We start from the raw sequence: 18,008 nt of genomic DNA, 5'->3' as shown, positions 1-18,008 counted from the left end.
TTTACTAAAAAGGCTATGTAAAATCAGATTTTAGCTCGGTATAAGAAAATAAACAACTGTCAGATTTAGAAAAATCCTGAAGACAGTAAATTCAGGATCCTGGAGGTGGTGGACAGTCATTCATTCGACAAAACTTTATCGGGAATCGACCACGTGGCCGGTGCCGTTCTGAGATCTGGGTTTAAAGTAAAACACAAAGCTGAAATCTGCCATCATACCCTTACATCATTGATCATAGCATTCATGAGCCAATTCCATCTCCAGGGCATCTTCAATTCAGTCCTGGACTGTGGTTTTACATATTAAACATGGAGCCTCCAGCCAGACGGAAGTGCATCCATCCCAGGGGTATTTCAACATTCCCGCATGCCGTAGGAGACGGGCACAGAGCTACTCACCATCTGGTAGACACATAGTCAGTGTACGGTGGCTGGGACCTCAACTCTCTAGCAAGTCCAAAGTCCGCAATTTTCACAAGTTCTGGACCCATACAGAGTAAGTTTTCAGGTTTCATGTCCCTGTGAAAAAAGCCTTTGTAATATAAAAGAGAAGACAAAATAAATCATCATGTTGACATATAGCTTTATTTAATTTATGTAAAAGTAGTTATTTTTAAAAGAAAGATTTAGTTTTCAAAATATTTATTTTTATTGCAAAGGCAGATTCACAGAGAGGAGCTTTATTTATTTTTAACTGTTTATTCATTTATTAATATTATTATTTTACAATGCGGTTCCATAGGTCTCCCCTCTCCTTCTCAAGTCCTCTCCCCTCATAGATTTCCTCCATATTATTACGATCTTTCATGGACAGTCACATGTCCATCGTTCGCCTATTTAAGTGTAAGCTTACATTGTAGATACAGACAATGGCAGACAGTCCAGCATCCTATCGTTGAGATATATTGAACAGTTTTATTGGGAGTCTATCTTTGATTTGGAAGAAGAATGCACACTGCATTGCGTCTTCACATCTCTGTGTGACAGCCTCTATTACCTGGTTACTATATACCCCCTTAACTGAAAATCCATAAAGCAAAACCAACAACATAGAGAAAAACAGAACATTTACAACAGCATGATGTTGAATAACACGTTACTGAATGACCAATGTGTTGCTGAAGAAATGAAGAACAAATCAAAGACTTCCTGAAGCAAACAATGCTATTGTATGACCTGGGAGTCAGTGAGGAAATTTATAAAGAAAACAAAAACTTCTCTGAATAAATTAAAATAACAATAAAAATATCAACTCCCCCCCAAGATGTAGCAACAGCAGTATTGAAAGAACTACTGATCTTGTATTTTGCATGAAAGTTGCCTTATATCAGAGAGAACACATGATATTTGTCCTTTTGGGATTGACTTGTTTCACTGAGCATAGTGGTCACTAGTTGGGATCATTTGGTTGCAAAGGGTATGATTTCATTCTTTATAATGGCTGAGCAGTATTCCATGGAGTAGATGTACCACAGTTTCTTTATCCACTTCTCTTTAGATGGGTTGTTTCCACGTCTTTGCTATTGTAGATTTTGCTGCTATAAATATAGGATTACAAAACTCTTTCTCATATGCAGATTTCATTTCCTTTGGATATATTTCCAGAAGTGGGATAGCTGGGCCATACAGCAAGTCAATTTTCAGCTCTCTTAGCACTCTCCATACTGACTTCCATAGTGTTTGTACTAGCCTACACTCCCCATATCCATGCTAGCAGGTGTTGTTGGTAGAGTTTTGAATGTTGACCAATTTCACTGGAGTGAGGTGGAACCTCAATGTGGTCTATTTTGTTGATTTGTTTCAAAGAACCAGCTCTTTGATTCACTGATCTTATATATTGTTCTTTTGGTCTGTATTTGTTTTTTTTTTTCCTCCTTTATTTTGGTTATTTTTTCCCCTTGCTAATTTTGGCATTGCCTTGCTACTGTTTTTCTAGCTCCTTCAACTCTAAGGTCAGCTCATCTACTTGGTGCTTTTTAAATTTCTTAAGCATTGATTAAGATGAACTTTCCTCTTAACACTGCCTTTATCATGTCCCATAAGCATTGATATGTTGTGTTGATGCCTTCATTTGTTTCAAGCAGTTTTTGAATTTCCTCTTTGATTTCCTCTACAACCCAGTGTTCATTTAGCAGCATGCTATCCAGTCTGCAAGACTTTGCATGTCTTCTGGGTATTGTGAGCTATTTGTTTCCAGTTTCCCTCCATGATGGTCTGGAGTACGTCACTCCATTCTCTGCAGGGGTTTCTCTGTGAGGTCAGCTGTGAGTTTAATTGGGGCTTCTCCAAATGCTAACTGATCATTTTCATGTGCATGTTTAGAAATCTTTTCCTTACGTTTGACTGCAGAGAGCTTGATTATGATGTGTTGTGGTGAAGATTGCTTTTCAATACTATTGGGAGTTCTGTGCCCCTTCTGTATGTTGTTTCCCAATTCTTTCTTCATATTAGGGAAATTTTCCTTTAATATTTCATTGAATACAACTTTATTCAATGAAAGCTTTATTCAACCCAGCTTTTCTTTCTGCACCTTCTGGAACTCCCATAACTCTTACATTTTGCCTTTTAATAATGCTCTCTTAATTCTTGAATACTTTTTTATTGGCTTCAGTCAATCCATTCACAACTTTTTAAATTGTTTTCCCATAGTGGCAAGAAATATCTTCCAGTTCTGAGATTATTTCTGCTGCCTCACTCATTCTATTATTGAGGCTTCCCACTGCATTTTTAATTTGCTCCATTGCATTCTTAATTTCTAACACATCAGCTTTTGTTTAATTCATTGCTGCTATTTCCTGTTTAACATATTTCTTAAGTTCCCTGAACTCTTGTATGTGCTTCTCATTGTTTTTAAGAAGCTTTATAACAAGCTTTTAAAATTCTTTATCCTCCATCTTCTCCGTCTTCTTCAGTTCACTCTGAGGTTGACAAAGGCTTTTGCTCCTTGCAGTGGAGGCATCAGTAATATTCATTGTGCCTCTCTCTCTTTTTTAGATCTTGGTCACTGCTATCCTCTTTGGCAGACTCCTCTTCTCAGGGCAAGTTTCTACGCTGTGTTGTCCACTGATCTACAGGTCAATTTTATTGACTGTGTTTGGTACCCGGTTCTTCATTTTCAATCTCTTGTGCCATTCCCTCCAGCGAATTTCAGACCTGGGCCCATGTGCTGGGCTTCTACCATAGTTCTCATAGCCCCGATTCCTGGCTCACCACTTTTGACCCCCTGTGATCCTGTGCTGTGGCTGCACCACTTCCTGCATAGCTTTTCTCCCTCTCCTGGCTCCAGCAACGCCTGGGATTAAGGAGACATATAGCGCCATCTTTTTCCTTCATCCAAGGCCAATAAGCTAGTTTTTAAACGCTTTTAGAATGACTTAGTAAGAAGGTTCACATAGTATAATACATCAGTAAAAATGAACAGCCATCCAACACATGTTGTTATTCCTCACTTCAGAGTTCAGGTGCTGGGCCAAATATCATTACACTATGATCATTGCTACCTCTTGGGTGTGGGGAGGAAGCCCAGATAGAAACAATCTAAGTAAGGCTAGAAATGCTTAAGGAGGACTTTCTAGTTAGGCTCAAGACAGCAATCCTTCACATTGTAATTTAACCCAGGACTCCTTAAATGGAATTGCTTGTTGGAGAAGTCCAACATATAAAAATGGAGCCCCACACATGGTAACTAGTTTCTTCATTTGAAATTACCGCCACAGTTCCATTCCCCGGGGCAGCTGCATTGCTGACAAAACCAACCATCCTACCGCTTCTATTGCAAACTCAGTGCAAGGGGTCTTCCGAGAGCTTGTGGGAATGCATACTACGAAAAGACATGCAAGCATCTTAAAGCTTTTTGAACCAAAATGCATTTACATTTTAATTTTATCTTTCAGAACATTTTGAAGTATTGTTTTATGTGTGCAAAATGTAGCAATGCTAAGGCACAAAGTTTTCTTCTTAAAAAAATATACATTTTTAAATTCTATTTTATCTTTTAAAAAATATTATTTATCTACCTGAAAGGCAGAATTACACAGAGATGGAAGAAAAGACAGATCTTCCACCTGCTGGTTCACTCCTCTAATGACTGTTCCAGTCTATGTTGACCCAGGCCGGAATCAGGAGTCCCTGGGTCTCCCCCGTGGGTGCAGGGACCCAAATCCCTGGGCCGTCCTCCGCTGCTTTTCTTAGGCCATGAGCAGGGAGCTGCATGAGAAGCAGAGCACCCGGGACTCAAACAGCCCTCACAGCGTACGGGTATCAGCTTAAGCCACTTCACCACAACACGGCCCCTGGTGCACAGTTCTCTAAATACCTATTACATTACATGGTGACTCTGAACCAATGCTCACTTAATAACATTAACTTTTTGGACTAATAATTGTTTTTTATTTGAAGATATGTGAAAGCTATATACGGATGAGAAATGTAAGGAAATAAGGAGAGTCACCCGCTTTGAGTTCCCTTGGGGAATAGAAACAACGGATGTAAATACTATATGAAGCTGCCAAATGCCACCCTCGGGGACCTGCAAGCATTTAAAATGCCAGTAACGGGTCATGCGGAATGAAAGAACCCAAGTCTTCCCAACATGGAGCCTTGAAAAAACTTCCACGTAAAATCAGGGGAAGCGAGATGGCAAGATGAGGACATTCTGACTGAGCTGTGGCCTCATGAAAAACCTGTTAAAGAAATCTGGGGGGTGGGGACTGGCGTGGTAGCCTAGCAGCTAAAGTCCTTGCCTTGCACGTGCTGGGATCCCATATGGGCGCTGGTTCTAATCCCAGCAGCTCCACTTCCCATCCAGCTCTTTGCTTGTGGCCTGGGAAAGTAGTCAAGGACAGCCCAAAGCCTTGGGACCCTGCACTTACATGGGAGTCCTGGAAGAAGCTCCTGGCTCCTGGCTTCAGACTGGCTGAGCTCCAGCCATTGTGGCCACTTTGGGGAGTGAACCATCAGACAGAAGATCTTCCTCTCTGTCTCTCCTCCTCTCTGTATATCTGACTTTCCAATAAAAATAAATAAATCTTAAAAAAAAAAAACTGGGGGGTTGGGAATCAGTGCCCTGGCATATCATACTGGGTGCCAGTATCCCATATGGTTACCAGCTCTCTGCTAATGTGCCTGGGAAAGCATTGTAGGATGGTCCAAGTGCTTGGGCCCCTGTACCCATGTGGAAGACCCAGAGGAAACTCCAGGCTTCTGGCTTTTTGTGGCCATTTGGGGAGTGACCAGCCCATGGAAAATTCATTCTCTCTCTCTCATTGTCTCGCTTTCTGTCTATAACTCCAGCTTTCAAATACATTTAGCTTTAAAATCTGCTACAGAGGAAGATGGCTACAGAGCATAGATATTCTAATTTATAAAGTATTGGAGAAATTGTAAATTTTCTAAATTAAAAATAAGTGAATGCATGTAGACCCCTAACTGATGTAAATTAGTTAAGAGTTTTCAGATGACTCCGGTGTGTTCCCTGGCAGCCTTCTCAGAGGCAAACGAGACTTGGAAAGCCTACCGTGCTTGTGGATGAAAGCCAGCCCCTGCAGAATCTGGTACATGATATTCCTGATGACCGATTCAGGGAACAATTTGTTTCTGTAAAGAAACGAACACATAAACAGTCACCTCATTCTGTTAACCAGCCACCAAGCTTTCATTACCAATGGCCTGGGGACACTGTTGACACATGACATTGGATAAAAACACGCTCAAAGTTCTAAAGGTCACAAATTAAAATGAAAGAGTATTTTTGTGCTGATGTTCATAAAAACTCAAATCCAACACCACTGTACAAGAATTCCACTGCCAGATTCGAAAAACGGTCCCATGAGGAGCAAAGTAAATTGGAAGAGTAAATCCTGACCCGCTAAGCCAGCTGTGGCACTCTGTGCTGTGGGGCTTTAGGACGCTGACCCCTAGGCCAGCTGTGGCACTCTGTGCTGTGGGGCTTTAGGACATTGACCCCTAGGCCAGCTGTGGCACTCTGTGCTGTGGGGCTTTAGGACGCTGACCCTTAGGCCAGCTGTGGCACTCTGTGCTTATGGGGCTTTAGGACGCTGACCCGCTAAGCCAGCTGTGGCACTCTGTGCTGTGGGGCTATAGGACGCTGACCCCTAAGCCAGCTGTGGCACTCTGTGCTGTGGGGCTTTAGGACGCTGACCCGCTAAGCCAGCTGTGGCACTCTGTGCTGTGGGGCTTTAGGACGCTGACCCGCTAAGCCAGCTGTGGCACTCTGTGCTGTGGGGCTTTAGGACGCTGAATCGCTAAGCCAGCTGTGGCACTCTGTGCTGTGGGGCTTTAGGACGCTGACCCGCTAAGCCAGCTGTGGCACTCTGTGCTGTGGGGCTTTAGGACGCTGACCCGCTAAGCCAGCTGTGGCACTCTGTGCTGTGGGGCTTTAGGACGCTGACCCGCTAAGCCAGCTGTGGCACTCTGTGCTGTGGGGCTTTAGGACGCTGACCCGCTAAGCCAGCTGTGGCACTCTGTGCTGTGGGGCTTTAGGACGCTGACCCCTAAGCCAGCTGTGGCACTCTGTGCTGTGGGGCTTTAGGACGCTGACCCGCTAAGCCAGCTGTGGCACTCTGTGCTGTGGGGCTTTAGGACCCTGACCCGCTAAGCCAGCTGTGGCATTCTGTGTTGTGGGGCTTTAGGAAGCTGACCCGCTAAGCCAGCTGTGGCATTCTGTGCTGTGGGGCTTTAGGATGCTGACCCGCTAAGCCAGCTGTGGCACTCTGTGCTGTGGGGCTTTAGGACGCTGACCCGCTAAGCCAGCTGTGGCATTCTGTGCTTATGGGGCTTTTGGACGCTGACCCGCTAAGCCAGCTGTGGCATTCTGTGCTGTGGGGCTTTAGGACGCTGACCCGCTAAGCCAGCTGTGGCACTCTGCTGTGGGGCTTTAGGACGCTGACCCGCTAAGCCAGCTGTGGCATTCTGTGCTGTGGGGCTTTAGGACGCTGACCCGCTAAGCCAGCTGTGGCATTCTGTGCTGTGGGGCTTTAGGACGCTGACCCGCTAAGCCAGCTGTGGCATTCTGTGCTGTGGGGCTTTAGGATGCTGACCCGCTAAGCCAGCTGTGGCACTCTGTGCTGTGGGGCTTTTAAGGGAATTTTACAGCACGCATATTCCTGTTTTGTGCTGCATATTGAGGCTGTCCACTAGAAATACAGCCAGAGCAACTAATGAGCACAACTGTGAGACTTCAAATTTGTCCAGGGACCCCATTAACAAAGCAAAAGAAACAGGTGAAATAAAGTGTTAACTATCTGTTTTATTTAACCGAATACACACCAAGTATTATTTATGGCATGCAATCACTATAAAGTCAATAAATTTCTCTTGTCTGTACCAAGTCTCCGGAATCTGCTATGTAGCTTGTTTTACATTTAAACCATAGCTCAATTCAGCCATTTCAAGAGCTCAGTAGCCACGTGTGGCCGCTGGGTTGGGGCAGTACAGCTTTATAGGCTATTTATGTAAAGTCTAAATCACATCCTAGTTGGGTTAAATGAAGACTGAAAGCATACTGATCTCAGCCTTGGCGCAAAACTGTTCAACCCTGATGGCTATGCTATTGTTTTATAAGTTATTATTAGAAGCTTTTCAAATTCATCATAACTGAAACATTTTCCAAGAATTAAATCCCATATTGACTAACTGGATTAATTTAGAGGGACAATTAAAGATGCTTTCAACTGTGATAAATCGCTTGTATTTCCAAATTATATTGTTAGCTATGTTATATGTGTTTAATGTGTTGTAAATTGTCCCGCCAGATGGGCTAGAAACACAAAACATACAGAAAACACTGGTTTTTATCTTGTATTTGAAAATATTTTGGATTATATTTTATTGACCTTTTTTTTAATTCACTTTCATAAACTATCAAGTAGATTTTGAAATATTTTTACCCTTGCTGACAGTTTATAAAAAGAGTGCTATACGCTGAAGGCTCAATTACTAGTACTAATCCTGGTGACAAGTGTCAGTGTAGAAGGTTTGTACATCTTCAACTGAAATGGAAAAGCACCTTATTTGAACAGAAGGCTTTTGGATCCCTTTCTATCCTCAATATAATGTTTCAAAAAAAATCACTAAAAATAAAATGTACAAATGCTGTTTAAGTTATCCTTATCCTGCATAACTGTTTTATTTCTTGGGCATTACTAGTTACATAACAGTCTAAGCAATATCACTTTTCTTTTAATTTCATTTAGAAATGCAGGGATGAATAATGACATTTCCATTGGTTCTGGGGTCTGTGTTTGGCACACTGTCTCAGAAGTCACACTGAATGCCCGCCTCCCACACTGGGCGCTGTGCCTGGATTCCAGTCCTTACCAATTCCCGCTAACGCACATCTTGTAAGGCAGTGGTGATGGCTCAGCTACCTGGGTCCCTGACAGCTGAGTGAGAAACTCATGAGTTCCAGCTTAGGCCCAGCCCCTGAATTACAGGGCATCTGCAGAGTGAAGTAGTAGGTGGGAGAAGTCACAGGACACCTGTCTTTGCTTGTCTGTCCATCACATGGAATGAAGACAAATAAATAAAACCAACCTAGGTTCTTTAGAGTATTCATCTACTTCATTAACAACCTTCATGTCAGGTCCATGTATATATTTAAAATCAGATGAAAGTTATTTCGTGTACTTACTTGTTCATGCACTTATTTTTTTTTCAGCAAGTGTAACAATATCTGTGATGAAAACTCTGCTTTTATTTTTTCAGCATTCCACTCAAGTCCTAATCTGCATGACCTTTTTTTTAAAAGGTGCATTTTTCCCAAATATTTATGCGAAAGGCAGAGCCAGAGAGAGAGAGAAGAGAAAGAGCGAAAGAGATAGATCTTCCATCTGCCAGTTCATCTTGAAATGGCTGGACCAGGCTGAAGCCAAGAGCCAAGAAACTTCATCTGGGTTTCCCACATGGGTGGCAAGGCCCCCACCCTTGGGGCATCATCCTCTGCCTCCCTGTCTCCCAGATGTATTAGCAGGAAGCTGGACCTGAGGCATGGGGTAGCCAAGACTCAAGAGAGCACGCCGATATTGGTCCCAAGTGTCCCAAGTAATGGCTTAACATGCCTCCCTGCACCTTATATCAGGCATCAAAGTCACACAAATACAATTGGATGTGTTTTTTCATTATAAGCACTTTTATAATCCTTTTCACTTTCAGCATTAATGACTGCGTAACTTTTCATCAATATTTTTTACTATAGTTATCAGCCTTTTTTCCTACTGATAGTTATTCATTTTAAACAGATCAAAGAGATAAATTGGGGTTAATATGACCATTTAATATAATATCTGTAAGTATAAAGACTATATATCAGGCCCAGCGCAATAGCATAGCAGCTAAAGTCCTCGCCTTGCATGCGCTGGGATCCCATATGGGCGCTGGTTCTAATCCCAGCAGCTCCACTTCCCATCCAGCTCCCTGCTTGTGGCCTGGGAAAGCAGTCGAGGACGGCCCAAGGCCTTGAAACCCTGCACCCGCGTGGGAGACCCGGAAGAGGCTCCTGGCTATGACTGGCTCAACTCCAGCTGCTGCGGCTGCTTGGGGAGTGAATCATCGGACGGAAGATCTTCCTCTCTGTCTCTCCTCCTCTCTGTATATCTGTCTTTCCAATAAAAAAAAAAAATAAATATTAAAGACTATATATCATCATGAAAGCATTTTTAGTGATCAAATAAATTTAATCACCACTAAATTAGATTAATATAACAATGGGAGCATTTCTAAATGTTTGAGGGCCTAGTCCTCAAAGCAGGTGGAATGGACTTCCGGCTCCCAGGAGCAGCCAGACTAGCACTGGCCTCTAGGGGGAGACCTCGAGTCCCTGTCCGGGTAGCTATTTCAACAAGAATCCCCCTGGGACTGGTAACTCTGACTCCCACCACTCACTTACAGATCCTTTCTAGAAAGATGTCTGATTCCTGGCTCTAATTCTCTCATTTGCCTTTCACAAGAGAAAAAAGAAGCCCACTTTCTCAAGTCTGCCCAAGGTTTTTCCTAAACGACAGATAGGTTTTTAAATGCAAACACATTACCAGGTAAGTCTGTATGCCTACATGAACTATTTACCTTTAATTTTAAGGAGTTGTGACAGAAAAAATCACGCTGTGAATGGCTCTTTGATGCTCCTGCTCCCCTTTGACAAAGACAACAGAGAGGACTGGGGTAAAATCTATTTCTTTTGTTGGTTTACTGTGTGAGATGACATATTGGTAGGATCCCGAGAACTTATGAGGGACAATAGGGAGAAATCACAGTTTTCATAGGATAATAACATACCTGTCTTTCATCAATTGATAGAGGTTTTCTTTCATATACTCAAATATAAAATAAAGATGGTCGTTTTCTCTGATAACTTCTTTCAATTTAATCACATTGGCATGATTCAGTTTCTTCAGGGACTGTGGAACAGCACAAAAGCATTAGTTTCTACAAGAGAAGTCACACAAGTTGACAACCTTTCATGAACTACAGCCAACCATCACCTTAAGGAATTTCCGTTTCTCCTAGCTTTACTAACGAATTACATTTAAATACCCCTGCAACTTTAAAACGTCCCAGAGGTCTATTTAAGGCATGCACTCATTCCTGTGAGTAAGGAATAGTAAGTGCAAAAACGTTTACTGCACACTTCAATATCATCTTTTTGCTTGGTTTCAATAGGACTAACTTTTTTCCCTAATTTAATCATGTGACATATCCATTCCAAAAAACTTCAAAAACTTGTCCAAGTCATCTAACTATAAAATACAAGGAAATAGCATGTAGTAAATTAAAAAGTTATCTTTTAGGAAGGGGGGCTGGTACGATGGCTCAGCTAGCTATTCCGCCATATGCAAGCTCCAGCATCCCAGATGGGCGCCGGTTCATGTCCCGGCTCCTCCACTTCCGTTCCGACTCCCTGCTTATGGCCTGAGAAAGCAGAAGAGGACGACTTTGGGACCCTGCACCTGCGTGGGATACCTGGAAGAAGCTTCCTGACTCTTGGCTTGGGTTCTGCTAAGGTCTGGCCGTTGCAGCCAGTTGGGGAGTAAACCAGGAAACAGCAGATCTTTCTCTCTTCTTTCCTCCTTTCTACAGATCTGCCTTTCCAATACAAATAAACAAATCTTTAAAAAAAAAAAAAGAAGTGAGGGTAAAATTTTCAGGTTCGAAAGTAATTATTTTCTGTTCTTCACTGACATCAGAACCAAAAGGCAGGAAAATAAATGCTTCAAAAAAATAAAGAAAAACGTAAAATTATCTTCAGAGTGGATTCCACGGGGAGCAAGTTGCTCAGTTCCGAGCCTCAGGAATGAAGCAGAGCTAAGAACTTTGCCCAGTTCTCTTTCCGGGATCTTACCTTCACTTCTCTCAGGTTCATACATTCGTCCCAAGAATAGAACTTTCTCTTCATCCTGAAACAGATCAGGAAAAGTTCAGCGTACAAGGACTGAGCTGTTCGCTCTCTTACTCTGCTACGGTTCATGGCGGGCAAGTCGGAAGTCCCTCCTCTTCCTTCACCGGAAGTCACCGCCTTCCCACAGAGCCCAGGCTGTTCCTGCCTGTGCAACATCCGACCAACACCAAAGGAGCGTCATGCAGCTCCCCTTCCTGGGGACCTAACATTTACTCACACGTTTACGCTTTGTCCGAAAGGACTTCTCCCACGTTTCCTCTCCTGCCGCAGCTTGGGGAATATTTTCACCTGATTAGGGATATGCTCTGAACCAACCCAGAGAGGATGGGGCGTGGAAAGCCACCTTTGTACTGAAGCAGAGTTTTGGATGTGGCACGCCAGAGGCCTCTGCCAAGCAGACAGGGGCAAGAGAAGAAAACTCAAGCGTTGGTAAAAAAATGCAGACAATGGATTCGATCAACTTTCTATGACAGCTACAGAAAGTGACTAATCTCAGAAATTTTTCCCTAAGGTGATGCACCTTACCGCTTCGACAGGAGTTTCCTCACAACTTAACCATCGCTCAGATAATTCAGTTCCTAAGAGAGGTTGAGAACAGGCAGTCCCTGTTAGGTCCCTGCCATCTTCTCTCACGTTTTCAGGATGAGGAACAAATGAGGGAGTGTCACCAGGGTGTTTCCCATCGAACAGAGGAAACACGTTAACACAAGTCAAAAGTGAAAATTAGACACAAGGACATCACCGTGGCCATCTGTTACTGTTTTGATAAGGTAACACTGCACCTGAACCTGAAAGACACAGTATAAGCACATGCAGAGAAAGAAATCTGAGAAACATCTAGTAAGAACGACACGGTTAGGGGAAATGAGAAGTCATTTCCGGCAGGTCCTTATTTCATTAATATCTGGAGCTACTCTCAACTACCCATCACAAGGAAATGAAGCTCTCATCAAAGACAATCCCAAAAGCTTCTGGAAAGTAGAATTAAAGACAAGCCTATTCTGTTACCCAAAAAGTTTTGAAATGCAGCTCTCCAAGGGGTCTTCAAAGAGCTCATGGAGAATGAGTGTATTACGTAAAAACTATGCCCAGATTTTGAAAATGTTCACACCAAAAACACTTACCTAATTTAATTTTATGAGCTTTTTGAAGATCCATCGTAATCCTTGTTAACCCCTCTTGCTCTACCTTCCTCCCTCCACATGGCTCATGCGCTTCTGCCATACTAATGTCTCAGGTTTAGTTCCTCATAAGCTCCTTGAGGACATGCCCAAATACCATGACCAGTCACTGGCACGGAGTAGATTCTCAACACAGATTTGCTAAGTGACGGGATGAACTGCCAGGCACACACGCAGGAACACGGAGAGAACACGGGAGACCTTCGGAAGTGCTTCTCAAAGCCTGCAAGGCAGAGCTTAATCAATACAGGCTAACTGCAGGAGGTGAGCTCTCATTACGACCATCCTCTAGAAAAATGGTCTGTTACACCTCTTCAAGGAAACCGCAACTGGTAAAGCAAAGGTTGTTCACCAGTGCCCTGAATAAACTCCCCTGAAGGCAGTGTTCAAAAGGGAAATCTCTCCTGTGGGTCTTCCCAGTCTCTTCCTCTGAGCTACAACCACTCACCCTCTAACCCATCCTAGCCAGCCCTGACTGTGTTTCCAGACTGCTCAAATGCTTGTCTTAGTAAGTGTAGCTGCACGTCACTGAACCACGGCAAGTGTGTCACATGTGTGCCCATGACAGCACCTGCGCTGTGTGCTCACGCTGCAGCACGTGAGCCTGGTGCTGAACCCAAGGTCACGACGCGCCACAGCCCCCTGCAAGCTTTCTCCCCGGTGTTCACAGTCTCAGGTTACACCAGCGTGCCCATTCTCTGATGTCTGCCTCGCCCCACCCTGTGTCTCTGGGCCATCTCTTTTAGGCTGGTGCTCTTGCCAGTCGTCATTCTTCATTGACCAGCTCCAAGTCTAAAAAACCACCACCACTAACTTCTAGACCGTCAATTTACTGTGCATCAGAGCCTTAGGGGAGGCAGCCCTTCTTCATTTGCTACACAAAATGCTTTTCTCTTTAGGATGTATTTATTTCTATTGGAAAGCCAGATCAGATTTATGGAGAGAAGGAGAGACAGAGGGAAAGATCTTCCATCTGCTGGTTCACTCCCCAAAGGGCTGCAATGGCCAGAGCTCAGCCGATCAGAAGCCAGGAGCCTCCTCCACATCTCCCGTATGAGTGCAGGGTCCCAAGGACTTGAGTCATCCTCTACTGCTTTCCCTAGGTCATAAACAGGGAGCTAGATGGGAAGTGGAGCAGCCAGGACATGAACCAACACCCATATGGGATGCTGGTACTCACAGGCAAAAGATTACCCAGTTAAGCCATTGCACCGGCCCCCAAAGTGCTATACCCTTAACATTTACAGCCCACACTGGTGAGGCTGAACATTGTATACCATCAAAGATAAAATGATGATCCTGATGGGGTATTTTGGGATGTAAGCTATTTGGATAACAGGAGCAAACTGAGATTAGAAAAATCAGGAGTCTACTATTTGTAACTTGCAGGTCAAGTTTGTTCTTCTGCATCAGCTTGAATGAAACACCCAAGCCTTCTGGGATGAGCTGTGTTTGTTTCTACACTGTCCACAACCTTCAGGAGTCATGGCCAGAGGAAACGGTCCTACTGATAAGCTTTGCTAGGACTCCAGCTTCACAGCTCCTGAGCTACAAAGCTATGTTCACCCCCAGCCTGCCACGGTCACTCAGGAACACCATGTCATCAGGAGGCATGATCATAACTTCCTGTCCGTCACCACCACTGCCCCTGACTCCACTTTATCCGCCCTTCTGGCCACTCTGCTGTCACCACCGCTGCATTCCTGGCTCTGCTTGTGCCCTCCTGCAGCTTGGGTCGCGTGCTCAGCCTCTCTCCACCATTTTCTCGAGGTCACACACACGTGTCCTCAGGGCCCGCCTCTCCCAACATGCCACCACTCTAGCCTTTCCATTCTTGAAACGTCACGTAAACACTCCCTGGAGATCCACCTTTCTGTTCCCCCTTGTAGCTGCAGGTGGGCTCTCACCAATACCTGGTGATCCTTTTCTGACCACTTTAGTAATTTTACCACTTTAGAACTGTTCAAAAACTCCACTACTACCTCCTAATAACTCCTTGCCTTGCTGCTATCTGGCTTATCTGTTCGACTATTTCAACGGAACAGCATCCCAGTTCCCAGTTAAACCATCGTCTCCAACTCCAAGGAGCGCTAGGGCAGCCAATAGTGTCTGGATGCTAGAAAGCTACTTTCAACCTTTTTGCTTCTACCTGCTACTGTTTAGGGGCTGGAAAAGTAAATACAGTAACTTCAGTAACTTCATGGGATTGGTACCATAACCCAAGCATGTTCAAGTTCCTCGTATCAAACATGTAGCATACACACAGCCTGCGCCTGCGCACATCCTCCCCCGTACACTTCACACTTGATCTGAGCCAAAGGGCCAAGAAGCGATTCCCCCACATGCTTTAAATCACCTCCAGGTTACTTAGAATACCTGATGCAGAGTAAACATGATACAAGCAGTAGTTCTGTGGCATTATTTGTGAAACAATGAATATACAGCCTCAGCAAGCTCGGCAGGATGCGGTATCCGCCCCCCCCCGCCCCCCAAGTATTTCCAATTCTAGCTGTACTTTCTCGTTCTCTTTTGGAAGTAAGGTCTAGGGGAAGTTCTTGGGAGTTTCTGACAAAGACATATCACTCCCTGATAAAAGATGAGGGGAGAGTATGCTAGTGTTACTCCTGTTCTCCCCACATTAGACCAGACACAATGCCCGGAAGCAAAGGAGCCAGAATGTGGCCATCAGCAGACGTATCCGATTATCAAAAATGAATTCTAATTGTTCAGTATGAAAATATAGAAAAGGTCTGCGGGCCAGTGCTTTCGGCTAGCTGGTAAGGCTACCACCCACGTGGGATGCTGGTTCGATACTTTTTTTGTTTCGCTTACTGTGCACTCATTTGATAATGATAATCTGAAAATATTTTATAAAATTATTTCCTTAAACATGTAATGTTTTTGATCATAGTATTTTACAGGATTTGTGAAAAACAATGCATTTTATAGGGCAGGTGGTGGATGGGTTGTGCTTTGGTCTGGCCCAGCTCTGGCTGTTGCGGCCATGTGGGGAGGGAACCAGTGGGTGGAAGATTCTCTGATGCATATTTTCAATCAACTAAACTTCTGAGGATGTAGCACAGAAAACACAGGCGATGAAAGGAAACAAACTAACCATTCCTCATTCTACTTGCTTGGTAAGCTCAGGAAAATGGACGGACACTTTAAACAGGTTCCTAGAAAGTGGCCTTTATACGTACATTTATTGAAGTACAAAAGAGCATTTGAAACGAAGGCAGAGGAGGAGTTTTCAGGAAGTTCCTGGGAATGCACATTTCATGCCAAAACTATGAATGGATTCCAAGACTTTATTTTTGCTCTAAAATATCCTCATTTTCTTCTAATGTTTTTCTAATTTCATTTCCTTTCCTGTATGCCAGGCTCAATTTGACACTATGAAGACCAGCTGATTGGATGTCTATTATTTTAAAGAAATAATAAGCTCTACTCTGTTCTCAGTTTGTAAAAATGACAAAGATTCCCTTTAGCTTTAGGCCCGATATGTTAATCATAAACAACATAACACAACTACTTGTGGGAGGGTGTGTTACTGAGCTGAGAATAACATAACATGGACATCAGGAGAATATTCCTCTCGGGTAATTTCTTTTTTTTTTCCAGATTGGCTTTACCCATCAGCCAAATGTGCATGGGACCTCAACTAGAGCTCGCTCAGCACGTGGCTGTCTGCTCAGGGCAGCAGAGCAGGAACGGGTGTGTCAGAGGGGAGCGTCTGAGTCACGCGCGGTACCTTTTGATGGCCACCAGCTCCCCGGATTCGTTACTCTTGCCCATGAGCACACTCCCATAGGTGCCGTCTCCCAGCTGTCTCATGGTTGTGTATCGGTTCATCGTGCACAAAGACCGCAGCCAAAGTCACAGCCTGGGATCGCTTCGCTCACAGTTGTCGCTCATCCAGTAAACAAGGACTCCTCCCCAAGATTGTGAAGGTTTATGAGACAGGGTAACAGGGAACACGGCAAGGGAACAGTGCTTCCATCCTTAGGAATACCCTGCGAAAAGTACAAAAGAACATGCATTTTCCTTACAGAGTGTCAAGTCATTGGCTTGCAACCTAGAGCAACACATGAACATGGGAAACATACACTTTGTCCTAGCTGAGGACGGCTGCAGGTCAGGGGGGTAGATTTATACGCTGTGCTGTCTAACAGAAACCTGAGAAAGGCCTCTTGTGAGTAACCCTAATTACAACATACAACTCTGCGGGGTGGGAGCCAATCAGACTGCATTCACCGGGAAAGGACAGCAAGGTTCTATACTGCTTGTCACCGGCAGGCAGCACACAGGCGCGGGTGCTTGGCGCTGTGCCACGATGCTCTTCAGGGACAACCTCAGCATCCTATGTCCCAGTGCCTGGGTGCACTTCTGGTCCTGATTCCCACTTCCTGTCCGTGTGCACCTGCAGAGGCAGCAAGGAACGCCCCCTGCCACCCGCACAGGAGGCCTGAGAGAGTTCCCCTGAGTCACGGATGCTATAGGTACCTGGGGAGCGAAGCAGTGAGTGGGACACTGATCTTGGTCTTTCTCTGTTTGCCTTTGAAATAAAGAACTAGAATTTTAAAACTACATGTAAATTAAAATATGTAGTTTATCATTCCCCAACACTTGTACCACACTTGTCTCTAAATTACGTATTTTTCTTTGTAGATTTAGAGAGAACTGATTTTGCAAAACAGGGATGCATGACCATGCTTCCTGAAGTTCGTCGAAAAATACAGCTGGAAGACAAAAATATGTTTTGCAGGAAAAAAAAAAAATCTTGACATCCATGCATGACATGGTTTCTTATATATTTGAATAGATTATGACATATAATTGGCACTACCAAGCAAAAACACAAGGGAAATATGATCCTCAATTAACTGTTTTAGGGACTTAGAATTGTCTACCACCAGGCTACGCGATATTTACTGATCTTCGTATGGATTAAACAAAGTTAGCGTTCGATTTAAATAAAATAACATTTATTTAGCATCTCAATCATAGTGTTTCATCAAACACCCTTTCTAGTTTTCTTATTTTCAGTTAGGTGCACAATTATTGTAAGCTTGGGCTCTCAACAGCTTTGTCCCAGCTAGTAAGGGATTTAGAAAGGATTAAAGAGATTAACAGAGAGGGCACCTGGAGGGTGCAGGGTATTCAGCTGGTCTTTGTAGAATGCACTTTCATGCTCTCCCCTGTAGGATCGTACTAACATTTGTAAAACAAAACAGTAACCGGTGTTTTTAAGAGCACTAAACTGTTTAAAAAGCAAAACAAAAAGATTTATTATTACCCAAGTGATAGGTTTAAAGACATTTAAAGAGGACTAATTATTGCAATAGAAGAAAAAAAACTGACCCTGCTAAAAGGTAAATTCTGTCTCCACCACCATTGCGACTCAATGAGTCATTTTTC

General features: G+C 43.8%; 1 protein-coding gene across 2 annotated transcripts in view; it reads right to left on the bottom strand.

Moving 5' to 3' along the window:
• MAK (male germ cell associated kinase) overlaps nucleotides 1-16,480 on the bottom strand; it is a 43,304-nt gene extending 26,824 nt beyond the window's left edge. For both annotated transcript variants that reach the window (XM_058672530.1, XM_058672536.1), the window contains exons 1-5: nucleotides 16,342-16,480; nucleotides 11,353-11,407; nucleotides 10,290-10,411; nucleotides 5,515-5,594; nucleotides 399-531 (exon numbers count right to left, since the gene is read on the bottom strand). In XM_058672530.1, the coding sequence (XP_058528513.1) occupies nucleotides 399-531; nucleotides 5,515-5,594; nucleotides 10,290-10,411; nucleotides 11,353-11,407; nucleotides 16,342-16,442 (491 nt within the window). In that variant the 5' untranslated portion in view covers nucleotides 16,443-16,480. The remainder of the gene's footprint in view (nucleotides 1-398; nucleotides 532-5,514; nucleotides 5,595-10,289; nucleotides 10,412-11,352; nucleotides 11,408-16,341) is intronic.
• Between the last annotated feature and the right edge of the window lie 1,528 nt (nucleotides 16,481-18,008).

The sequence above is a fragment of the Ochotona princeps genome, chromosome 1 (assembly GCF_030435755.1).
Source record: "Ochotona princeps isolate mOchPri1 chromosome 1, mOchPri1.hap1, whole genome shotgun sequence".
NCBI classification, from domain to species: Eukaryota; Metazoa; Chordata; class Mammalia; order Lagomorpha; family Ochotonidae; genus Ochotona; species Ochotona princeps.
Note: the sequence above shows the minus strand (reverse complement) of the source record. Positions and strands in the feature narration are given on the sequence as shown.